The 26,521-nt window shown below is 38.1% G+C and overlaps 1 protein-coding gene across 1 annotated transcript; it reads left to right on the top strand.

Annotated features, from left to right (window-relative positions):
• The first annotated feature begins 581 nt into the window (after positions 1 to 581).
• lrrc1 (leucine rich repeat containing 1) lies at positions 582 to 25,620 on the top strand. The gene is made up of 14 exons (XM_068328141.1): positions 582 to 1,184; positions 8,846 to 8,963; positions 9,396 to 9,474; positions 12,779 to 12,868; positions 15,710 to 15,766; positions 15,988 to 16,051; positions 17,060 to 17,134; positions 17,353 to 17,497; positions 18,151 to 18,269; positions 19,222 to 19,305; positions 21,551 to 21,666; positions 22,113 to 22,285; positions 23,479 to 23,618; positions 24,250 to 25,620. Exons 1-14 carry the CDS (start codon positions 1,026 to 1,028, stop codon positions 24,406 to 24,408), a joined length of 1,578 nt encoding a protein of 525 aa, XP_068184242.1. The 5' UTR covers positions 582 to 1,025; the 3' UTR covers positions 24,409 to 25,620.
• The last annotated feature ends 901 nt before the right edge of the window (positions 25,621 to 26,521 follow it).

Below are 26,521 nucleotides of genomic sequence, written 5' to 3' on the forward strand. Positions count from 1 at the left end.
GCACATTTTGATATGCTGTAGATGTTGGCTAACTGAAATCAAACAACTATTAACCATTTCACACTGCTGCTAAATTAATTTAAAAGAAGTCATATTTCACAATCTGGAAAGATTTTTGTTTACCAACAGATAAATTATGGGACATCAATTGACAATTGCATTTTTGTGTGTGTTCTAATTCATTTTTGGGAAATGCAAATAATTTATGATAGACTTCATATGAATTAATGCGCAGATACAAATACAGTATCTGTGACTGAACAAACAAAAGACTCTAAAAAAAAAAAAGTAGAGGAATCATGAGGAGCAGCCTGAAGTGAGTTCCGGTTTCCTACAGAACTTATGACACGCTCTCAAACAAGACAAAATGGGGATGCACTAAAAAACCCTCCATTTTGAGCTGTGCTAAATAAACTATTTAAGTTTATTTTATTTAAAAACTAGTGTTTCTCCCCACCTGGGCCGCCCACACAAAGCCGCCGGCCCTCGGAGCCATCATGGCGGCCCGGAGCGGGACGGGCCCGTCCGAGGGGGGAGGAGCGCTCCGGAATGATGACGTAGATTGGAATGAGGGAGTGAATGTTCCGGGTCACAAACTGGACGGGAGAGGAAATTAACTCCGGGACGAAGAGGAAAACCCCCCTTCCCCCCGAAAATGCCACAGTCTCCCCCCACGGAGATGTAGTCTGTGTTTTTAGGCTAAAAGAGGGGCTTCAAAAGCGACGGCGGTCGAAAGGAGAAAGAGACCGAGATAAAAACAGGTGCGTGTGAACTAACCGAAGTGAGACAACGACGGAGACCAAGTCCCCGTGTTGGAGGCGACACTCCGACGTTAGCTGGAGGACGACTCGCGTACAGGGGGAGTTTCGGTGTTTGCCAGCGACTTTCGCTTCGTGTTTGACGGCTAAACAAGTCCAGGGCTGTCCCGCAGTAGCAATCTGTTGCATCCCCATCTCACCCCCCCACCCCCCCACCCCTCCGTTTGTTTATCGCCCGGGTACGAGCTCCATCCGCACCCCCCCGTGATGTTTCACTGTATTCCACTGTGGCGGTGCAACCGTCATGTGGAGATGATCGATAAACGCCACTGCTCCCTGCTGTATGTGCCCGAGGAGATTTACCGCTATGGACGGAGTTTGGAGGAGCTGCTGCTGGATGCCAACCAACTCCGAGACTTGCCCAAGGTAAGATTCCTCTCATTGGGTTTAATTGCAGGGCACTTTAGCGTATTTTGGGAACATGAAGCTAAAAGCTAGAGTTAAATAGTTTTCTGACAGGAGATGCTAACTGAGCTGATCTGCGACACGGGGACAACAATTACGCAAGATCAGCATAGCAGGCAGGCGACCTGTGTAGGTGGAATTTTCCCTTGAATCACACCTCCCACCTCAGGTTAACTAAACACATGAGTCACAGTCTGGGTTTAACTCATAAACAGAGTCCAAAATGTCTCAGGCAGGTGGTACCAAGCTGGACTAAGAAACACACATGACTTTACAAAGGCTGATGCTGTCAGTGTGGTCCTGCAGAAAGCATCAAGTGGGTTTAATTTAATAATGCAATACTAACTTCAGTCACAATTATTATAACAAAACATTTTAATACATATTGATAATATGGGATTGTGTGGTGCAAACTTTATTGTAGTGGGGTGACATTAATTGACATTAATGTTTTCATATTACATTAGTACAGTATTTTCCGCACTATAAAGCGCACCTAAAAGCCTTTAATTTTCTCAAAATCGACAGTGCGCCTTATAGTCCAATACTGTAAATACCAAATACTGTAATGGTGAAAACATTTTTAAGCTTGCAGTAGCATTCGATGTTCCAAATAAAATAACTATTTCATTCTATAGGACTGTAAATGTTCAAATGTAATTTCCAGGTTAAGTTTGATAACCAAAAAAGCAGACTACTGATAAAAAGTACAATAAGTTGATTGACCCACAGCTCTTATTATTTATGGACCAATAATTCTTCCGAACAAAGCCCTAGAGTACTTTCTGCAAACGTTTCAGTCAAACAGCTTTTTGTGGTTGTCTTTCATCAACTCTTAAAATAAAGAAAATTAAATATTTGCTCAAAATGTGGCAGAAGAACAGCAATGCATATTACATATAATTTATGTATCACATGCATACCTTAGAGAAGACTAAAAACACATACCAACACATAGCTTGAATTTTTCAAGCTGTAGTCATTTGTGCAGTCGTCCTTCAGGTAAATCACAATTGGATTGTCTGGAAACTGCTGACTCTGATGGGAGGACTTGTTTACGTCTACTAGGAAACTGTTGAAGAGAGCTGCATGCTACTTTATAAATGACAAGTTAGGTGAGGCGCAAATGCACTGCCTGGGCTTCTTTCTTGTGACTCCAGTGATCTGGATTAAGTGACATAAGAGTTCAAGTATTTGCATGTATATTCTAATAAGCCAGCATGGTCTATCAGTCCCAAGTGAGAGTCCCAGGGTTACCTGTGATGTTGCTCTGACATACAGCTTAGCACTGCCAATAAGCAACAGGTCTTTGTGTTTCATTCCTTGTATTTTTCTCAAGCTGTTATTGTAGTAGAAGTTGCACTCTCTGGTGCTTCAGAGAGTGTATTTTTGAACCCGAGTAAAATGTGTGAGGTGTTTTCTTTCCCAGTGTCCTCTTTTAAAATGCAAGCAGTGCATTTAGTAATGTATTAGGTTAACAGCCAGGGAGAGTAAGGTATAAGGCTTAGAATCTGCCCTGACTTCTTGTAACACAGGTCACGATGTGTCACATGCAAAGCTCACTGGATTTAAGGACCATTTTTTACTTGACAACCTTTACTTTTGTTTTATTCGCAGGTATGCAGATTTCAGAACTATTCCTCCAACAGCAATAAAAATGGTCCCATTTATTCTTGAATGTTTTGAATAATTTAAGTTGCATAGATAATTGAGTGCTTGATCTTAATACAAAATGCAGGGATGCTTGTCAAGATGTAGAGAGGTGAAAAAAAAGAGAGGTGAAAGAATATGTTTGAGCTCAGCCCATCCAGAGCACTTTGATTGGACAGAAATAATGCGAGCAGCCTCCTGTGTCTGTGTCACAGGTTGTCCACACAGGAAAAAAGGTAGTCTGATAACAAAGACGGCTTTATGGGTTTTGTTGAAGCTTCACTAATACATACATTGAATGGTGTGCTGTCATGACAAGAGGCCGACACTGACAGTTTTTGAATGTCCACACTCAGTTCAGAAATATTTTAAGTATGTTTAGAAGAGAGAGGGGTGGATTTATTTTACATGGTGACAAGAAAAAAATGTACTGTATATTCTGCTTGTTGGTATTCAACTAATGTCATCAGTGCTTGCTGAGTGAGCTGAAGAAATGTCCACTTGGATAAACCTCAGTCCAGTTCAGCTCATGCTGTGTGGCCTCTTCATGTTCCTCAGAGGCTGCTAACGCAGACCGCCAACCACGTATTTCTGATTGTATCGACAGTAATGTAGCACAGTAGAGACAAAGTAATGACGCTGACTGTTAAGCAGCATGCAGATAAAGACATGCACGAGGCAGTCATACCAGCAGGATGAAAGAAAAAAAAGGTGTGCATTTGCAGTGACAAGATGAGGCAAGTTGAACTTGAGCAGAGAGTTACAGTACTTTCAGCTCAAAAATTCTAATTCATCAAGGCCTGACCCAAAAGTTTGTAGTACACTTTATAACTAGGCGAGCGTTCTGCCTGCAGCTTGTTTGATTTGTTGAAACTTATTCATACACCAATTACACCAACTTGCATCTTTGTTTATTTAAAGGTTCCATTTAGTAATTGGCCCTCGTGATACATGCAATTGGTATGGGCAATAAACAGTAGTGTTGACTTCCTTAACAGCAGTCAAACTGGGACCAGCAGGATTAGAAGAAAAGTAATGCTCATTCCCTTTGCAAATTCTCCTACCTGTTTGTCCAGTTTAAAAATGTGTGTTGTTTTCATTCTCCCCACCTTCAGTGAAACTGAGGGTGTGAGGTTGTGGTGATTGTGTTGGAGCTTTGAATGACTGACATACTGAAAACATCGTAAGTGTGTAATGTGTTGTAGTTACCCTAAGAGAGAATAGAGAATAATTTAGGTTATACAATTATAGTCTTTTCTGATGTAAAAATGCCAAATATTCTCTGGTTGCAGCCTCTTTAATCTGACGATTAATCGTTTTTTATTTAGTAATTTGTGTTGCCTGAAAATTACAAGGAGCCTGTTTACATTGATTTTCATTCTGGGAAAGTTTAGCATAAATTCAGTAAACAATTTATTTCCTAGTTGAAACACCCCCCCAACCCCCACACACACACCCTTGTTCTTGGTCTGATGTAGGCTTGCAACGCTGTGCTTGCACACATATGGTAGGATAAATGTTGTCAGAATAGCATTGTTATATATGTATATAATGTATATAATCCCCTTTCCATCATACAAAGCAATTACAAGTATATTTTATTGAAATCAAAGTGTGATCATGATTGCCTCACAATAAAGAAGATTCATCATTTGATTCCTTTCTGTGCACGTAATCATGTCTTCAAAAAAATGGATGGAAAATGTGATCACGAGGCCTTCATTTTTCATGGTATCTGTGACTTCTTGACTGTTGATTGAACAAAACAGTGCATGTCAACTCAAGGTCTGGGAGACCAAAATTAAATAAAAAAAATAGTCAACAGTCTGTTGGTGATGTAATTTATTTCTGAAGCCTCCTTTATTTTTTTTAGCATGAGTGGATGTCTGTAATTAACACCATTCAGTTGTTTCGAACATTACACAAAACAAGACAGCAATGAATGAAGGGAGGCAGTACAAAGGTCTTAGAGGCAGAAAGGTAGAAGGTATGTGTCATGTGTGAAGTGGTAAAGCTAGTGATGCTATGAAGCCCAGAGCAGGAAGCTGGGGGCTAAACTGAATTTAGATCCCTGCTTTTGACTCGGGTTTTTTTAACCAGATTAAATGTAACTGCAGTTGGACACACACCGCTGATTCAGATGAGCTTAGTTCTTTATTTTTATCTTTATGTTGGGATTTTTTCTTTTTCATTATGATTTTGATATTAATATGTGAATGACTAATGAAATGAAAGAACTTGTAGCAATGCAAATACACTGTTTGGTTTTGCAAGGTCTGAAGGGATAAGCCATCTAGTGATGGCTCTCTCTGATGTTATATAAGAATTCTTGTTATTATCCCATAAACTTTTTTGTTGTGTGATCTGAATACATTAAAAGCTTTTGTTGATGACTTGTGGTGTCATTAACCATGCACTCACTTCCCACAAACCACCCTCAGCTCCTGCTTTCTCTGTGACAAATAGTCTTTAAAGTGAAACTGAAGATTCAAACATTTACTTGGACTCAGAATTGCTGATCTATTCCTAACCCAGCCTGTTTTGTTTTTTTGATTGTCACACATGGTAAAGCCTTGGGGTGGAGAGCTGTGACACTAACAGGAAGAACAGGTTTGCTGTCTCCGTGCTAATGCAGGTCTCACACAGCTTATTACCGGTACAATGTTTATACAGAAGAATGAATTCTACATTGTCTTTCTTAACATTCTGTTGGTGTTAGTTGTTATCAGGAAGATTAGAAACATCAGAAAACATTTGTGTGAAAGTGCCTTTATTTTCACAAGGTTTTCAATATTTCACACTGAAGGTTTTATACCTGGGATCGCTGTGATATGCAAAGAGCAAGTAGCTGCAGTAGAAAGTAGAAAAACTTGATAAGAACATTCATTGTCTGAATTGAATTTGTACTTGATTCATCATTTGTCGGACTTGATGTTTGTTCTTTATAAGTAAACAAGTCACTACTTGTTAAAATGCCCATGGGAATCTAATCACAAGACACCTCTGAATTATGCACTTGGGACTGAGAGACTGCAGTGACATTATGTGCTTCTGAGTAAGAAACTTGTGAAAGTGAAATGAAAGGGTTTTGGACACAAAACTATAGTTGGTCGTCTTGACTTACAGCTTTGTTTGCATGATGAATTGATGGATTACAACCACCTTAAAACTTTGGGTGGAGTTAGACTTTTGGACTCTTGGGCTTTTTTATTGTCCACATGTTGAAACGGGATCTGTATCTGGGTATGGTGTGCAGATAATGAGCAGCTGGATCATTAGTTCTTATTTTCAAAAATGCAAACACATCATAAATATGACACTCACACCAAGCTGATATTATCAGGATCTTATGTGCAGGTGGTTGATCTGACATTGAAACAGTATTATTATTGAACCATATGCTGCTTTTGTGTTTTTCCTCCCAAGCCACATCCAACACACAGAATGAGAAAGCTATACACCATGTGGTGCAGCTTCAGGGCAATACTATTAAATATTATTAGACATTTCACAAGAACTCATTGCATGCTGGGAGTGTTCTGTGTGTTGAGCTGAGTAGGTTGTCTGTACATCAAGCACATTGATAGAATGAATCTTTCAAATCATCTTCTTGAGATCCAGACAAAACGATATAGCATGGCACTCAAGCTCAAAAAGCTAATGAAACAGGGAGCCAGAAGGGGTATGGTTAAAGCTTCCCCCTTGCCTTCCATAGTTTGGCCTTTTCAAACTGACACTTTCGAACTAGTCAGTCAGTCAGTCAGTCAGTCAGTCAGTCAATCACTGACTGACTGATTTGAAACTATCACTTTCAAATTCATGCGCTACCCAAATCATTTAGGCCTTTGTCAGTGTGCCTGCAAAAAAAAGGTTTGAGAACTCCTCAATTTCAGCAGTGACACATTGATTGCATAATAAGTTTACCGTAATCGCAGTAGAAAAGTAGAAACCCTCTATGCAACCCATTGCCTGAAGTACGCAGCCATTGTGTTACACTGTTGTATGTTGCATGAGGATAGAGAGAATATTTAAAAAAAAATCAATTTACTAACGTCATTCAGGGTTTTTGATGTACTGAACATCCAGAGCACAATAGCACACAGCGTATTTAACAACTAACTAACTAGAATACTTGAGCTGTTGATAAATGTAAGTTTTTATCAACTGTATTAAAAGATGAGCCCTCATTGCCAGCTTCCTTCTGACCGGCAGAGAAAGTGAATGCCAGCAGTGAAATTCAGGAGGGTGCCTTTACTGCTTTTGTTGAAACGTAAGGGGAACCTGAAACATTGTTGTTATTGAACTGCTTTACCACCACACAGGCAAGTTTCTACCCACACTCGTTAGGGGCTTGTTGTAATTGCTTTTGCCTACTAAATACGCCTCTCAGAAATTGACAGCGAAAACCCGCGGCTTGAAATATAGTCTGTGGAAAAAGAGCACTTGAGAGTGGAGATATGGCTAAATGAGAAAATACAGACATTTTCTGTGAATAAGAGAGATTTTTTTGGTTACCCAATTTTACTTAATGCTTAAAAAACTTTATGTAATATTTAAGTGGATAAAATTAAGTGATAAAATAAGAAAGAACAACAGAAAATTTATACGACATATCAAATCATACAAGTCTCATACAACTTTTGATAGTTCTCAGTTGTGTAAAGTACATTTCATGAACATGATGTGTATGGCTTAGTGTTACAGCTTGGAGAAGGGCATAAATCTATATTTGACTTCACACAGAATGTGTATATACTGTATATATATATATACACACACACACACACACATGTGTATGTTATTTTATTTTTTTGAGTACAGTACATGTTTTTTGGGGGGCAACATAGTGGCGCAGTGGGTAGCGCTGTCGCCGCACAACAAGACGGTTCCGGGTTCACGTCCCACTCTGTACAGAGCTTGCATGTTCTCCCTGTGTCTGTGTGGGTTCTCTCGAGGTTCTACAGCTTCCTCCCAAATACAAAAAACATGCACTTCAGGTTACTTGGCCGGTCCCAAATTGCCTGTAGGTGTGAGTGTGTGTGTGCATGTTTGTCTGTGTTTATATGCGGCCACGTGGTGGACTGGTGTCTCGCCCGGTGTGTAACCTGCCTCACACCCCCAGTTGGCTGGGGCAGGCTCCAGCACCCTGCGACCCGCGACAGTGGATGAAGTGGTTACGGTTGGAAGATGAATGAATGAATGAATGAATGAATGAACAGGGTCTGGGGAGAGGGTAGACCTCTTTACGAACAGAATGGGCATACGTTATGTTTTTCATGACTTTCAAAAGGTCGAAAAACACACTTGAAAACAACACCAACCAAATGTTCACGAAATTTTGTGGAATAGTTAAACACAGCCTGAGGGAGAAAACAAAAAATCTCGGAATGAGTCCAAAGCATTGGACATACAATTTGCAAATAAGTTTTCACATTTAAAGCAGAATTTAGTGGAGGATGGGGCCCATTTCTATTTTCGTGGGTCATAGGTGATAATTTAGAGATGATGCAAATGCTTCAGCTGTACTCAACCATATTTTGACAATTCTGATATTGTCAACTGATAATTGTGTTACAGATTTGCATGTTATGAAGTGGACTAACCAATGGAGGTCATCACTTCCCAAACCCATCTGTAGTTCAGACTAGTCTGCTCCTGTTGGAGCACTAAATGTACCCCCTTTATCAGTTTCATTCCTTATAATATTTTTTTAAGATGCTCATGTGATAAGAACCTACAGCTTATGGTTTGTGTCACTGAACCACAACAACATAAATTAGTACAGTACTGCTAATGTGTTTCTTTTGCACTTAAATCATTTTTTATGAACCAAGGTTAGTTATTCACTAAGAGTCGAGATGATGTTTTGCAGACTGGCAAAGTAAAATCCTCACTCAGAGATCACCAGGTAGTAGTTGATGTGAAACCTGTTTTATATTTGGACTATAAATGTGTTTCTTTTCACCTTTTAGCCATTCTTCCAGCTTGTGAAACTAAGAAAACTTGGCCTGAGTGACAATGAGATCCAGAGACTTCCACCAGAAATAGCCAACTTCATGCAGCTGGTAGAACTGGATGTCTCCCGAAATGGTAAGAGGAAGCAATGTTGTACCCATGCGACGTTTAAGTAAACCAAAATATTTTATTACAACCATTTGTTACAAACTGTGTTTTATTCCTGGTTTTCTGTTTAATTTTTTCAATGCACATGAGGATATTTTATTCTTTTTTTCAAGTTAAAAGTGATGTCCAACAAATAAAATTATGTTGCGTCGTGATTTAAGGTTTAGGTTTTGTACATGAGAAAAATTTTGTCAACTTTGCTTTGTATTTTCTACTACTAATAACACAATTAATGAATCATGTAACAGGTTTATGCTGCACTATATTTACTGCAAAACTATTAATGTGTTAAGTTGTGCTTCATCAATGTTTTGTTTGTATTGTTTATGACTGTAGCACTTCAATTTTGCAATGTTTTGACCTTGAAGGATTACTGTTTTGTCTTTTTTTCTTATTCAGATATTATGGAACTTCCAGAAAGCATTTCATACTGCAAAGCCCTCCAAGTAGCAGATTTTAGTGGAAATCCATTAACAAGGTATAGAAGTCTTAATTATTTTTAATTAAAAAAAATGCTGGAATTGTGACAGCATTTCATTTTCAGCCTTAAATCTCTGGGAATATTCAACACTCAATCTGGATATTTCATATATGGAATTTACAGTTATGTATGATGTGAATGGTTTAATCAGTGTAAATAATTATTTTTCAAATTATATTTTAATATATTTATTTTTTAATGCTATATTAATTCACTGTAGCATTGCACTGATCCATGTTCCAGTCCAGATTGTTTCATGGTTTCATAACTGATAGCTGAGGATGCCAATGCAGTACTGCAGGCCACTAGAAGTTATTTGAATACTTGAGTTGAATGAGAATGGAAGAAGTGAACCATACATCTCTAGTGTTAAAGGCCCATATTATACTCTTTTTACCAAATTTCACATGGCGGTCAGACATCCAACTACAGTTTTTGAAATGTACTGTCACAAACTGATCTGTGATCCGGAATTTCTGCTGTCTAAAAGTCGCTCAAATGAGCTCTACTGAGAACAGGCTGCTTCTGGTCTGCACCATTAAATACTAATGATCCCCGTCTGTCAACTCCCCGCCTGTATACGAGAGGATGTGGCTAACAGTAGCATGGGCTAATGTGTGGAGTACATTGTACAGTGGATGTATTGCTATGGATCACTAGGACGCCGGGGACACACTGGACGCAAACACATGTGCATATACCCATTGGCATGTTACTCACACAGACACACAGCTGAGGGGCAGAGGTGCTTGTCGACCGTTACTTTAACATGAAACTCATTTCAGCTACTGTTGCAGACCGTCATTGCTGAAGCAAGCTGAAGTGAAGTAGTTTGCACACATAAACAAATTTGCAGGCAATATAGCCAGCACATTGTCATTAAAAATGAAACATAACCAGGGTTTCTTCTTTGGCTGGGACAGAATAGAAGCAGTTGTGTTGATTTGTACAACCAACAACTGAGCAACTTGTGTGTCTATGTGTCTAGCTTGAGTGTTGACAATGCAACGCACTGTGACCTTACCACTGGACACACTGAGCTTCAGCTCGTGGATGGATGCTCCCTTGTCTGGGTAGAGGGACGTGTTCTCGCACAGATGGGGTTGGGTAATGCAAATCTCTCCTTTCATCACGTCATGAAGGACGTTGATTCTGATCAGCATGTTTGAGCACCATTTCATGAGTTTGTGGTCATTTCATGAGTGGATACAGAACCTTTTTGTTTTCCAATTTCTAGGAGCTGGTAGGTTCAGAGAGGACCACTACATACTATATATATGTAGGGACTAGAAAAACGGGTTTTTCATAATATGACCTGTATAAAGAAATCTTGATAGTGTCAGCAAATATTGCAAGTACTAACTAATTGTCCTCATTAGCTATTTTATAAATAGTCTGTTCATTTTGAGGTTGGTTGCAGGTTCCAATTTGAATGTACCATATAGCTTCATTGTTCCTGACCCCAAATACCAGTGGATTACTGGTCAGTTTTTAATCCTTTATAGGGTACTCATTGAAATACATTCAAACTTAGAATCCCATTGTATAACATAACAAAACCTGATTTCTGTTGTTACAAAATTTTTTAATGTCGTGTCAAAAGCTGACTAAAAATATTCCTCTGCTAAACAAAATGTTAACAATTGCTTACTTGCTACATGTGGAAAACAAATTTCAAGGCTTTGTAAATAAAACACATTTCATTAGGGCACATGGGTTACGGTGTATGATATGGTTTACATACATTGTAGTCTGACAAAGCTACACTTCTCTGGGATGTTCAGAGATACTTCACCTCAGAGGAAGCAAAGTGTGACCACAACTACCATCTAAGTAATCCCTTCTGGTCAGTCTGCAGCATTTAACAGAATCATGGGTGGAATAACACTTGTGTGCAAGTGGTTTGCATGTCTCCATTCAGATGAGAAAACTGCTGAAAACATATTGTGTTTGTTTAATTGGAATATTGCAGTTAAATCACGAGTAATATCTAAGAGCGTTCACATTTTGCCTGATGAAAGTAGTGCATCCCTGGGATGTGCTCCAAGAATAATTTGTGCATCCCAATACGACGTTTATGCATCCCAGAAGTAAAAGCAGAATATATGGTAGAAGCTGTATGCAAGGATTGAGTTTTGCCAATAGTACAATATTAATACTTAACTGTTAATTTTACTGATTTTATTAATAATGATGTCAACTGTTTAAATAAAAATTTAAAAAAATAAAAATTATATTAGTTTTATCGAAATGTTAATGCCTGGTAGTCATTTAAAAAAAAAACAGTTATATAAATAAAGAGAGATGTAATACAGTTTTTTTCACTTTTGCTTTTCACTCAATAGTTTTTTTCCCTTTAATTCATATACTCCTGTGGAACCAGCAGCAAGCTGACAGAACCTTCTCCATACAAATTTCAGTAATATCCATCAGTAATACCTGTCTCTTTTTCTTCATTAACTTTGTTTTGTTAACTTTGATTGTTTTTCATTCGAGAAAGCACTCATTGTCTCTTGCTTTTTCTCCAACTTTTGCATCTTTTTTGGAGGCACGGTGATAATCAATTAGTCAATCAACTTTTATTTGTACAGCGCTTAATCACATCAGCAGACATTTTCATAGTGCTTTAATAAGAGAAACCAAACAGGACTTAAAAGGGTCTCACTAACTCCTGGCTGTCACTGCAGCGTGTAAAACGCGCAGACGTGGTGTTGCCGTTTGGTCGATTTTAATAAAACTGAATCACTCAGGTGAGTCTTGTGGCGAGGAACTCGAGCGAAAAGCTCATGTGAGATCAAAACATAATGGTGGTTTCCGGGTTTGAAATTTAAGTGGAGAAATGGAAAAATTGTGAATATCTTTGTTGGATGGAGCTGCGTTTTTCCCCAGTATTATATCGTGAAAAAAGGAAGCATCGATTTTTTTTTATTGTAAGTATTTAAAGCTTGTGTCCCAGGGACGCACGATCATCAGACAACGTACGTTCCTGTCAAAATATGTGCGTCAAAGATGCAAGGACGCACGCAAACAAGAACACTAGCATTCACATTTATCTGTACAGAAAATGGCCAAGCTCACTTTTTTAAGAGTTTATGGCTGAACTCTTGCTTAACATTCCTTAGAGTGGTCTAAGTAGAAATAAATCAACATAGGCATTCCATTAGAAAGCAATCTTGATGTTAGCTGTAAAATGTTGGTCCAGTTATCACCAAGTTACAGTTAAATTTTTATCAATGATTTAAAGTATTCCCAATGTACCTTATGCAGGGTTCTCACACTGTGGCTCCTCTCGTTTTTCCAGGTTACCTGAAACTTTTCCAGAGCTGCGGAATTTAACTTGCCTTTCCATCAATGATATTTCATTGCAAGTTCTTCCAGATAACATTGGAAAGTAAGTAAACCACACAGTGTTTCATCACACCTGTCTTCACAAGGCTTAACATTGCCAGAAAAGCATTTCACATAGTTTCATATTGGAAGCAAATACAAAAATTTTCATTCAGAAGTGACTAACATCTTTATCGATCAAATGGTGAAAAGTAATGTTGTGGGTTTACAAAGATGATTATTCTTACATTGCATTAGCTGCCCTACTGTAAGCAAGTATGATTTTACCTTTATTTTGTCAGGAGACAAAACAATGTCTCCTGACAGGATTAGTAGGCAAGAACCACAATGCTTTATTTATAATGTGAATTGGGAATTGCACTCGACCAAAAATTGACAGTAATTTATCCTGATGTAGGAATCACAGGAGGATATAGTTGTTCTTATGTCTGCTCTTCAATACATTATCATCTGTTGCCCACCTGGGAAATCTCAGTGTTAGATAAAGTCAACTGGACTTGGATGAAAAGCTTGAAGTCCTTTCAAAAACAAGAACACACGTGTAGTCTGTGTCATGATTGTAATGTTTTGTCTAGCACATCCTTCACAGTACACTTCTCAGACATACTAGTCAGTGTTTCTTGACTGGGCTCTATCAGTCTTTCTTTATAAAAGGGTTGTGGTGGGATGCACATATTCTGCCACAGTGAAACGTCATGTCTGCCTGTCTTTATCCTGAGAGCTCTTCCTTATTGTTGGCTCGTAATTAAATTTAATAACAAAAGTATTTGGTTTTTGCTTTAATTGTCATAAGGGACATTTTCAGTAGAATGCTAGAATGAAAGATGGATTTAAAGGGATACATTTACTGTGTCTAGGTCAAAAAGCATTCTGTTTTGCTCCTCTCTGATTATAGTTTCTTTTAGCACTAAGTGTTATGAATGCATCAAAAAATTCACAGAAATGTAAAATAAATACAGTAGATGCCACAGTGTACCACATATAGTCACTTTTAGACATTGCTCACCGTTAACACTTGTGCTGATGTCCGGCAGTCCACAGTGAATTATTGTTGCAGGTTTGGATGGTATACTTCAAAATTGCTGCTAAAATAGTTGAAACTAAAATGCAGAAAAATGCTATGAATTAAGGATTACTGCTCAGCTGTCCAGGGATAATGCACAAGGTGTCTGACTGGTTTATGCAAGAAATTCTTGTTCTTGCTCCTTTCACAGTTGTCGGTCAAGATTGTTGACATTTAAATAACACTGTTACTTACAGACTGCTGTAACGTTTTACGCCTACAGTATGAAGACTTGTGATGGACCTAGATTTGAGTTTAATATGAGACAGGAAACCAGCAGATTTTTGGATGAAGTCCTGCATTATCATGGATTATAGATGTCTGTACCCTGATGATTTTCCTGCATGGGATAAAATAGTTTGTAACTGAGTTGTATGTAGAGAATTTGTTGGGTTGTATCATATTCTGTAACATGATAAAACTTACTTTTAGAGCATCAGACTGAGCTTTGAAATTTTTGCTTACTTTGAATCAAATGTTCTTTCGGATGTGTCATTAATTATGCGTTCGATTGATGATCTGTCCTTTTTACAAGTCATGTCTTTCTCTAACAATTTTCAGTGTTGTTCTTGTCTTTTATTGAATATATTCCAATGTCTCATAAAATCATTTATTTAGAAAACAGCTCTTTTCCAAAGCTTGTAATTTATAGACTACTTATTCAAACATAACAACAATTTGTCATACTGTGTAGAGTGTTTATCAATTTGGGAAAAAGCTGGAACTTACACAGTAATGATTGATTAACATTAGCTGGATTTTGTAATCGTTCTGGAAAAGTTTTACCAGAGAAGTTCAAGAGATCTCCTAACACTTTCTTGCTCATGGTACAGCATGTGCCTCACATGTGTCTCATATTTAGCTTACATAAAGCAGTCGAGTCCTGCTCTTTGTCAAAGAAAGAAGGTAATGAAAAGCATAACAGAGTTGGAAGCAAGGATGAGATTTTCAGGGGTTTAAATGACATCACTGGTTTATCTTCTGAGATTAGTGCGTCGTCTGTGGAGGAAAAATCCCTTTCACAGAAACCTGAGACACTCAGTGTCTGTCATTTCATTTCTGATTCAGGTGTTTGCTGTAAAACAACACAAGAGTCACGGAAAGAGCCTTTGTGTCATATAAGTTGATTCATACATAGTAGTTTTGTTTGTTTTGTTGTTTAGTCTCAGAATGTTGTAAAGATGTTGACCTGCTGGTCCATCACAAACACAAACATGTGCTGGAGCATTTTAAATACAATCTCATGGTTGGTTTTAGCTGTTAGATGACTGACTTAATTACATTTTGTCAAAGTTTACTTTAACGGGCAAACTGCCTGCCCTGCATAGAAAAGATTATTTAAGGCTGAACTATTTGTTGCATTTGTGTTTTATTTACAGTGTCTACTGATAATAATAATAACAAAATGGACATTGTCCTGCATAAATTGGCTGTTGTAAAATTCTCCATTCCCTGTGTATATGTACAGTACTGAGGTGTATCTAAACAGCTCTACAGCACCATAACCCTGTACTTTGGTCGATGATGCTGTGAAGACATTTTGCTGTTGATTGAAAGCATGCGGCTCTTGTTTGTGCTTCATGCCGTGATTTTACAGCCTTGATAAGACAGACACACCTCAGAAGCACTTCCTGTTCCCAGATATCTGATTACAAGACATTTTGTATCCTTAATTTTACCCACCATACACAGAGCATTGTGGATAGTTAACAGGCAAGAATTTGAGGAAGTAAAAAATATTCACAATACTAATGAAGAAGCTGCAATGTTTTTCTGGCATTTTCAACAACATAAAGTTATTTGTTTTTCCTGTTGTTGCAGCCTCTCTAATTTGGCATCATTAGAACTCAGAGAAAATCTACTGACATTCCTACCAGAGTAAGTATTCACAGTCACAGGATGAATGTACTGTCTGTGTACATACATACAGTATACTCCTCTAATGTGTGTGTGTGTGTGTGTGTGTGTGTGTGTGTGTGTGTGTGTGTGTGTGTGTGAGTACAGACAAAGAAGTTGTGCAACTGATCAACAACTTTGTGCTGAGTTTAAAAAGTTGTATAACATGCAGCAAATCTTTAACAAGCATCTCTCATCTGCAGGTCGCTATCTTTGCTTCATAGACTTGAAGAACTCGACCTTGGAAACAATGAATTGTACAGTTTGGTAAGTTGTGTTTTCTTTCTTAGTGTTATATATAGAACAGAACTACCTGTTGTAAATTCCTAATGTTTCCATAGGTCATCGTAATGTTTATATTTTCTGATGTTACATTATTGCAATGTTATTGTGACGTTCTAATTTAGTCAGGCAGCGTTGAGGACAGCCCAGATGGCCTGCGGGATCCTAGCCGCAATGTTCGGTCTGTTAGCGGTAGCCATCAGAAAACAATAGAGATGATACACGGAGGCAGTTTTCCCCGTCCAAACCGAATCGTTGACACAGTCAAGTTCTGCTGCTGAAAGTTTACAGTAATTAAATCAAAAAAGTCTAAAATGTTCCCTGTGCGATGCCTGTCTCTCACCGGAGAAACCAGTCTGGATGAGGTGGTTCCGTCAAACAAACACAGTCCCCCCCACCTCCCCATTTTATCTACAAGACTACCAGAAACTTCCTATTTTCTTGTTCTTGTTGTGTCTTAAGTAGTTTAACTTTTCTAGAGAACTGCTTTCACTTGATCTCACACACGAGTGCCCGACTTCCTGCTTTGAGTTTTGGTCACAAAGCAGAATATTATGAGCACTTCCAGATGACAGATAATTTAGTGTGACATTAAGCAAAGTCAGACTCACAAGAAAATAGCCCTTTATTTGATTTATTTCTAGCTTCTTCTTCACTCATGTACTGCACATTGAATTGAATGAATCTTTACAATATTCCACGGTCTGTTCTATTTTCACTTTTGACAATTATTATTTAGTGAATTTTAGGTCTATATTGACCGTCTCTTAAACTTATTATATGCTGTATAGTTGAGTATAGGGTCAGTTATATATTCCATTTAGGCTAGTTAAGTCTTTGGCTTGACCTTTGATTAGCTGCAGGCTCAACGCCCATTGGTGCACACAATGTATTTTTTGAATTAAACCAAAAAGCACATTGTCAGAAGTCTCTAACAGTGCATCTGTTCTCTCTTTCTCTCTCTCATTGCCCACATCACTCACTCACACACAGCCAGAGTCAATCGGCTGTCTCGTCAGCTTAAAGGACTTGTGGTTGGATGGAAACCAGTTGGCCGAAATTCCTGCAGTAAGCTAATCCTACACTGTCGTTCCTGTATTTGAAATGATGTTATGGTCTGTACCATCATTTAAATTTAAACATTTTGGTATCAGTGTAAAATAATGAACAAGATGCACAAACAAGTACAAGACTTGTCAAATACACAGCAATGATGAGACATACTGTATTATTGTATTGCTGTCATATTGGTGTTTGCATATCATAATTTCTGCTTTGAACTTCAGGAGATGGGCAGTATGAAAAGCCTATTGTGTCTGGATGTCTCAGAAAACAAAATAGAACGAGTTCCAGAGGAGTTGGGTTGTTTGGTGTCCCTCACTGATCTTCTGGTGTCTCAGAACCTCATTGATTTCCTCCCAGAAAGCATTGGTAAACATGTGGATTCTGCATATTTAAATCAGCTTGTTTGTATTGTTTTACATTAAAACTATGGCTGCCATGATTAATCGAAAGTCATGACTAAATCAGCTCTTAAAATTGTCGACAACTAATGTAATATTTTTCCTTTAAAGTCTTTTTTTTTTTATCTCGAAATTGCTGCTGCACCTTCCACTGCCGCTTCTAACTTTCTGTCCTTGACACACATAGGCAGTAGTGGTAATTGGTGTCAGTCGTGATGTCACACAAAGTTATACCCGAAGGTCTCTGCTATCATGGCTAACTGCCAGCAACAGAGCTCAAATGTTTGGAAGCATTTTAAGAAAACAAAAGAGAAAAGTATGCGATGCAATATCTGCAAGATACAACTTGCCTTCCACAACAGCACATTAGTTGACAAATCGAATAATCCGTGATTAGTTAACTATCAAAATAATTGTTTGTGGCAGCCTTAGTTAAAACCATGGAAGTTAAGACAACAAATGTTTCATCAGACCGCTGATCAATATCTGAACAACTTCTATTTTGTAACTTTATTGTCAAGCAAAAACTGGAAAAGTACTTTAGTCTCACAAGATATAATGAACACAATTGATCACAACAAATATTTATTTTAATGAATGTTTTTTTGTTTGTGTTTGCAGGAAAACTCCGGAAACTTTCCATATTGAAAGCTGATCAGAATAGGTTAGCTTACGTTCCAGAGAGCATTGGTAACTGTGAAAGCCTTACAGAACTTGTGCTCACAGAGAACCAACTACAGGTAGGTGTGCATCCACATCTCTCTAGTTGCTTTGGCAGTTATTTTAAATAGTCTGACTTGCATGGCTCGTGGTAACCGCTGTAGGCAAAGCCAGCATGAGGCCTGTCCAAATACAAGTATTTCAATTGCATGAAAGCAGTCATTTTGAAGGCAGCAGCTCATTACATAATGGTTTGGTGTAGGTTTTCTAATCATTTCAAATTAAATCACATTCTTATCGATGTATTGGCTGCATCAACACAGCATACTCGGTGAAAAATATGACTTTTATTAGATAGCCCACACTTAAATATAATTACAATAGATTAAAACATTAGAATAACATTATAATGAACAATGACTTGTCAGAAAATTAATGAAATCACTGACTTGTAGAACAGATGGATAGTACTTACATTTATGGAAATGGCCTGTTGATTACACATAACATGAAACAAGAATTTACTAGTTTGAGTTCAAAATCAAAAACGCCTTCTCTAATTGTGGTTACTTTAAATACATAACATATTAGAGTTTGTTATGTTTGCAAATATTTAGTGCCAATAGTTCAAAACATTTAATTGAGGGCTCAGGTTAAGTTTGTTGTGTGTTCAATATAAACGGAAGAGGGACGACTTGATTCACAAGTCAAATCAGTAGGTCAGGATAAGTTAGTACGGATGCACTTACTTACTGCTAGATCGGAGAAACAAAGGCTAAAAGCCACATCAACGGGATACATTCAGGTATGCTCTGACTAGGCTATTTCATTTTAGGAGAGGCACATTTTTTCTCTGTGTGACAGCAATAATCTACTGATAATCAAAGTAGTATGGGGAAATGTATTCAGTATAGGACTTCCAAACATTCAGAGTAAAATGGAGTGATTCAGATTGTCTTTGTGTTTTATAAGCTTCCTTTTATAGCTGATGATGTTTGACTAATTCTTGTTTTGATTGTTTCATTGTTACAGAGTTTGCCGAGGAGTATTGGAAAGTTAAAGCGGCTTTCCAACCTGAACTGTGACAGAAACCAGCTAACATCATTACCTAAGGAGGTAAACTTTTCATATATTGACAAACAATTTCAGGGGAGAGTTTGTAGTTTGTGAGAGCAATTGATTAACCTTACAGAGAGGATGCACATTAAAAGTTCATGGAATTCAGAATTAACTTGACAAAAATATTAATGGAAACAATTTATCTTGCAGCCAAATTGAAAGAATAATGTTCCAAGTCAGCTAGACTTCATCAGGACTTTTAATTTATTTGATGAAATTATCATTGTTTCCACCAATTGGTATATTCCCACAGTCATGCTGTAGTTGATATACTCAACACTTGAACCAGAATGGGTTAACTGGTATTGCTCCTCCCAAAGGTCGTCATAGGTCATTATTTGAAATTTCTAGTCAGGTTTCAAGACTCATATCTTTGCAATGAAGATCCTGTAATTTGCCACATGCATCTGCTCTTCTTGAATAATGCATGGATGTTTGTATGAAATGCAAATGTACCACATCATGATCACCCCTCTATCTATTAGCATAAAATATCAGCATTGATTGCAATTTGATATCCAAACACAGACATTGAAAAGATGTGCTGTATTATTCTCAATCACCCAGTCGTGTGTAATGGCACATCACCAAACTCCATATTCAACCTGGGACACTAGAATATCTGACATTCTTCATCAAGGTATGAAGTTTGGGAAATTACAGTTGCAAACTGCAGGAGAGCAAAGCAGGGAAAGTGTAGCCAGCAAGAGGGAGAATGCACAACTTAAACGCCCAATATAAATCACTCTGACAAAACACTCGGCGCAGAGTGAGTCATGGATAAAAACAGGAGATACCACAGATAAAAAGGAGTAAAAGCACAGGGAGAAGTGAAAAAAAACAACCCAACACTGGCACTCGAAGAACAAGTGTGGAAACACCCCTCTTTAGAAATGTTTCTTTTCTGCAATTGCCAATGTAACCTAGTTAACTTCTTAAAGTACATAGCTACTAGCATGCAAATGTAAAGTAGCTGATTCTTGGAGATTGTTTGCTAACTATATAAGGTACCACACTTTAAGGTCTCCTAACCATGTGACATACTAATTTGAGGCTTTTGCCAATTTCATGGGTCTATCGAGAATCTCCTGTGATACTGCAGTAGAAACGATTCCATTCTCTGCCAGTAGGGGGCGCAAGCTCAGTTGATTAGGTGGTTCAGATCAGTAGGTGGTTGGGTTTGGATTAGAGAGGCAATTCTGAACTGAAATATAACATTTACTATACCAAACACCTGCCACATTTTAGTGCAAATTCCTGCAACAATGCTAAATTTGACAGATATTTTTATTACATATTTTTGTATACAGCCATCGAAATACAGATTTGTTCAAACTGTCTGAAGTTCATTCACGGTTGAACCAACAGCACTCTCACTTGTGCTCTCTCACTTCACTCCGGTTGCTCATTCTTTGTCTTGAGTGCGTCTATTGTGTTTTTCGTGCTGTTGTTTTCTAACCTCTTGTCTGTTGAAGTGACGGCACGCCTGTTTAAAGCTTCATCTGAAGACTCTTGGGCTGCCGTACAATGCCCCTGTGTCTTAACCATGCAAAGACTGCAGTGTTTGGATGGAAATAACATTTGGTTTACACAATGAATGGATGGCGATGGTGTAAACTGTTTTCTCGACCCCACAATGGATGGCATCTCTAACCATCACAGTGTGACCATGACCCAACAATTGATTTGAGCTTTTCTCATCTACTTAACCTTTGGCCTTTTTTAGAAAAAATTCTATTCAATATCGATTTGTTCTTCATGACATTTACTGGCATAGGTTTGTCTTTGCCTACACAGAAGCAGATTTAATAGTTACTTTTGAACATTTAAAAAAATTACTAAAGACTTCCATTCTAGAAATTCAAATTATTTGTGTGAAAGATAAGGCTAACCTTTTAAACAAAATGAGACTTAAACTGAGGCAGTGTCCCACTGAGGTCTGTGCAGATGACTAGATTAGAGCTGCAGTTTAGCAGGACCATCAACTCTATTTGTCCAGCTTCTAGGCCTAATTGGTCCTAATTTTAGATCTTTCTGCCAAATCCTATTGACAGTTTAGCAGCTCTGCCACTGAAATCACTAATTTAGGGACAAAGTGGTCAAATACTGACTGATTTACTTCCTTTCTTTCATCGGGTTTATTTAAAGAAAACCATAATTTCTGTGTATATTCGCATGATGCAGTTTCATATGTCACAGGACTGACACACAACTAAATCATGTCGTGACCTCTGTTCTCCAGATTGGTGGGTGCAGCGGTCTGAATGTCTTCTGTGTACGAGAGAACAGACTAACGAGAATACCGGCAGAGCTGTCACAAGCCACAGAGCTGCATGTGTTCGATGTCTCTGGAAACAGGTTCGTTCAACAACACACCCAAACCGTCTTATCATTTCCCAGTGACGGACATTATTAAAAAAACACATGGTCCTTCCAGTGACTTGAAGACTTAATTAACAATGATTTTTCATGCTTATGCATTTTTTATGAAGTACATATTTCTACTCTCAGATGTTTTGGTGATGTCTTGACCTCTCATCCTAGGTTCATTCGTTGGGCCGTGTTTCTTTGCCTGTACCCATTTTAGTCTAACATTTGCCTTCAGAGAAAGCAGCAGAAATGTTTGGTGCCTTAGATACATAAAATCACCCCCAGCTCTGGAGAGTGTCTTCTATTCTCGTCACTGTCAAAACAACAGCCAATTTTGTGACACTAATGTAACAACGAACCCAAAAAATATCAACCTGCCGATATCTTGTTATTTCTTAAGTTCAGTCACTGATTTACATTCTATTTGTTTTCAGGCTTGTCTACTTACCGATGTCACTAACTACACTCCGACTGAAGGCCTTGTGGCTCTCAGAAAACCAGTCGCAGCCTCTCCTTACCTTCCAGACTGATTTTGATCCCGACACGGGCGAGAAGGTGCTCACTTGTGTATTGCTGCCTCAACAGCCATATGAATCAGACAATAAAGGTAATTTAAAGTGGAAGACATTGCAATAAAGTTTTGAATAACATTGTACAGGCAAGTCTGATTTATCAGATTTATACTATGTAGACATTTTTAATCCAAGCGGAACAGTGTCTCCATGTGTCAAATTTATCCTTCCATAATGAAAAAGCCCCAGTCCTGTGACATTTGAGTAATACTGCTCATCAGTTCTAACAGTATCTCAGACTATGTAGTGCCCCGTGGTTTTTGATGGCATTATCACATGATCTAGTCATTGAAGCACACTGTGTTCTGCGTGCCTTGATCCTTTCCTGCAGTATCTGTCAATTATGAGGTTGTGTAAGAGATCACAGCGCCTGTAACAGATCAGGACCTATCCTGCCCCCTGAGGCCCTCCTTGGTTATGTTTTTCAGAAATGCGGTGGATTGGACAGCTAAAGAGGCTTAGCAGCGGCTGGCCTTCTGCCATTAAAGGCTCACCACTGGGTGTAGCGATGCTGCGGAGAGCCGGCTCTGTCTCTGCCTGATACAACCGTTTATTGTCATGTTTGCTTATTGTCTCAGCTGTTTTTTACAGCTCTATGCTTGTCTGTAAGATATGTGATTCAGTGCAAAATGATTATTGTTTGCTTTTCAAGGAGGTTGGGGGGTCTGGAAGATTGTGTTGCTCTGAGCCTATGACTTTAAGCTCAGACTTAAATTTTTTTAATGGTACTTTATCCCCGTAGGGAAATTATTTTTCCACTCTTTGTTTTTTCTATTCTCAAACATGTATGTATGTACAGGCCTCTATACACATGTGCACACACAAGATGGCCTGTAGGCATGCAAATAGAGAGAGGGTGATGGTAGAGCGGTGGGCAGCTACATCATGTTGTGCCCAAAGAGCAAGTTGTTCAGGGATGGAGCCTTGCTCAAGGGCTTCAGCAGTGCTCTGGAGGTAAACTGGAACCTCTCCACTGCCAGTTCACACTCCAACGTTTTTGGTCCACATGGGTCTTGAACTGGCCACCCTCCGATCCCCAGCCCAAGACTAACTGGACTGAGCTATTTGAAACTGAGATCTGGTGGTTTCTTAAATCGGAAGTTTCCAGAAAAGCAATCATAAGAACGAAAATGATTTTCATCTTTTGAAATATTTTCTTGAAGTCATTGTCAGGTACTCGTTATTATTTTGGTGATGCATAGACTCAAGTAATATGTTGTCTCTGCAGGCTCTGATAATCTCGCCCGCTGTGGAGCCCTGGAGAGCTTGGTGAATGACATGGCCGATGACACGTGGGACAACAAAGCAGTGAACAGGATCAGTTCCATTCACTTCTTGGACGATGATGAGGATGATGATGATGAAAAGGTGAGACCAACAGGCTGAATGTTGATTTAACCGCTAATAAAGTATTTTATCAAATTGATCTGCAGACAGTAAGAATGTATACATTTGATGAGACTCCAATGTATAGCTTTAAGAATTCCTCATTGTGGACCAAAGTTGTATACAGATGTTAGCTACTAGCATAGTTAAAAACTAGGGGAGACATTTGTAAAGGGACGGCTAAAGGTTTGTTTGGTTACGCTGTTTTATTGTCAGATTTGTATTTTAGATGTTGTCCTCTGTTAAAATGTCAAGGATCCCAAACAGGTGTATAAGAGTCACAGTTCTGTAAAGTAGACAAATGTATGAAACTAGTAGCTGCTTTCATTTCGGCCTTTTTAAGCTGCTGCAGGCTACATATCAAATTAATGGCTAATACTTATGAAATTGTTTGTCAAGGTTGTGTTTTCTGTCATAAGAAAATTTTATGTAATTTTAATTTGACAGCTTTTTTTTCTTGTTTTATGGGGAAAAAAAAGAATGACCACTGATTTTTTTTATGTATTACATTATTGCATATAGATTCTGTTTGTTTGCCAAATGTAAACTACTACTTCTTGAGCTGCAGACATAAGAACTATACCACAAATGTGAATCTGTTTCCTTCACACAGGGGACACTGCTTCGCCGGGCCACGCCTCACCCTGGTGAGCTGAAAACCATGAAAAAAGCAGCTGAGAACCTTCGCAACGACCTGAACGCTGCCAAAGGCCTGGACTCCAACAAAAATGAGGTCAATAATGCTGCAGACAGAGTGACCACGTCTGTGTGACCTTTTACCTCAGAAATATCTTTTACCTCCTGTGTCCCGCCATGTTGTCCTGCACAGATCCCACTGCCCCTCTTTTTCTTTTACCTACAAACCCTGATGTGGCCTACCCCTCCTGTGATTAAACCCTGGGATGCCTGTAACCTTATTTCATTTCCTGCCTTGTGTAGAATGTGTTTGACTCAGACTGTCAGGGCTGCAGTGCCTTCCTGTTTTGAAATAATGTCCACAGCAATAATCTGCACAGATGCTACTTTTAAAAAGTTCTTTTTTAAAATATGTAACTCTTTTTAAAGGCCTCCTTTTTTAAAACTATATAATAGGTAGTTGCACTATCATAAGTCTTTATAATATGGTCCAGCCTTCGTAAATGTATTATATATGTGTTGTATATCTATTTTTAAAACACTGGGTGAATACTTCTTTTTACATTTTGGGCTAAAACAGGAGTTTTTATGGACCTACTGATTAAGGGTTATTGTATAGTCTCTTGTGAATATTGAAACTTTTATATTTTTGGCAGCTCACGTGTAAATAGAAAATGTATAGCAAATTATGTAATCAGTTGCAAACCTTTAAAACTTTTTCCTTTTCTCTTTTAATCAAAGCAACAAAACACAGTCACTAATGTCTTATTCAAGCCATATAATTCTCATTGGGTCATGAGGCAGCCTTGAATCCTGTTAAACATCTAAATTTATTATTGGCTAATAAATACTGTAGATGCAATTATATATGGATTTAAGTGCTGCACATCAAACTTAAACTTTTCATCTGCGATGTAATTTTGCAGAGGTGAAATGCTGTCTTATTTATATGTGCTGTGCTCCACTGCTTTGCAACCTTTTTTAAATAGATGCCAAACCAATCATATCCTTTTAACTTTTCTCTCCCTTTAACTAAGAGTACTGTATGATCAGACGTATGGTGAAGTTCTTACCACAAGGTTGGCATCCTTTTGAAACAGTTGTCAAAAGTTCCACTTTGATGCACTTCTCAGCATTTCTCAAATTCTTTTACATGGTACATAAGGAATGGTATTATTTTGTTTTTAAGTTGATTGAAAATGTGGACCAGAGAAATTGGTTCAAGTGTTGGTTTTTAATGTTTCTGATTATTATTTTTGATCAAACTGCACAAATCTGATCTCAGATGGACGCTGTGCCTCGAGATTTTGATTACCTTTTAACCACTGATCAATAAAATGAGTGCAACACTAAACAACATGTTTTTCTCCTTTTTAATTTGATTTTATTAGCCTTAAGTGTAAAGAAAATGTTAGATATGTTCTAATGTTATGAAATGCACTATTTCAGAAAACATAAATTTGGTGTGGGCTTCATTATTCATTATATTTAAAAATAATATTTTACATTAATGCTAGACTTAAGCTGCTATTCAGACAATAATGCAGTGAGTCCATTTCCTGACCCTCTGTTTCTCGTCTTTTCTGGACAGAAGTGCATGATGTGCCATAAACAACCTGTTTGACCCTGCATGTATTGCATGTTGTACAGATGCTGCCCTGTGTAAATATAACCCTGATTTCAACTTGTGACGCTGTGTGAGGCATAAACAATGCAGTGATTCACAAATTATTTTTGACTGCTTAAAATCAAGTCGAAAGTGATATACGTATTTGATGTTCAAACTGATAAATGTTTGAGTTTTGTAAATGTGTCCACAAAGGTTAAGGACATGCAGAGGTTTGTCTCTGCATACGTACTTTTGTCTTTGGTGGTGAATGGCTGAGCCTTTGAAGGAGGTCCCTTTCATTCTCAGATACTGTCGCCTGTCACCAACATGGAATCAACCAATCAGCTGTTCTTCCACAATGATCAGTGTTCCCAGCCTTTTGTTGCCTGTGTTCTAACTAAAAATGTGTTTTTCATATTAGGACCCCTTTAAAAGTTGATGTTGTTGACATCACTTCCAGAATATACATTTACTTCAACAATAAAGTTCATCAGTTTGAACTTTTAACTATCTTGCTTGTGTTCAGTATGCAATGTATTCGTAAAACAGGATTACATCCCTTTTTTATCTAGTGTTCCAGCGAGTGAATAGATCATTGCTTTTTGTGCCCAAATGACCTAAAAAAACAACAACTAAGGAA

Source organism: Antennarius striatus, chromosome 11 (assembly GCF_040054535.1).
Source record: "Antennarius striatus isolate MH-2024 chromosome 11, ASM4005453v1, whole genome shotgun sequence".
In the NCBI taxonomy this organism is placed as follows: domain Eukaryota; kingdom Metazoa; phylum Chordata; class Actinopteri; order Lophiiformes; family Antennariidae; genus Antennarius; species Antennarius striatus.

Bases quoted from the DNA above. Each gene is read 5' to 3' on its own strand.
- lrrc1 (XM_068328141.1), top strand. From the start codon at position 1,026: ATGTTTCACTGTATTCCACTGTGGCGGTGCAACCGTCATGTGGAGATG. The intron at 9,475-12,778 runs GTATAGAAGTCT...TCGTTTTTCCAG, and splicing joins AGTGGAAATCCATTAACAAG to GTTACCTGAAACTTTTCCAG. The intron at 23,619-24,249 runs GTGAGACCAACA...TCCTTCACACAG, and splicing joins AGGATGATGATGATGAAAAG to GGGACACTGCTTCGCCGGGC.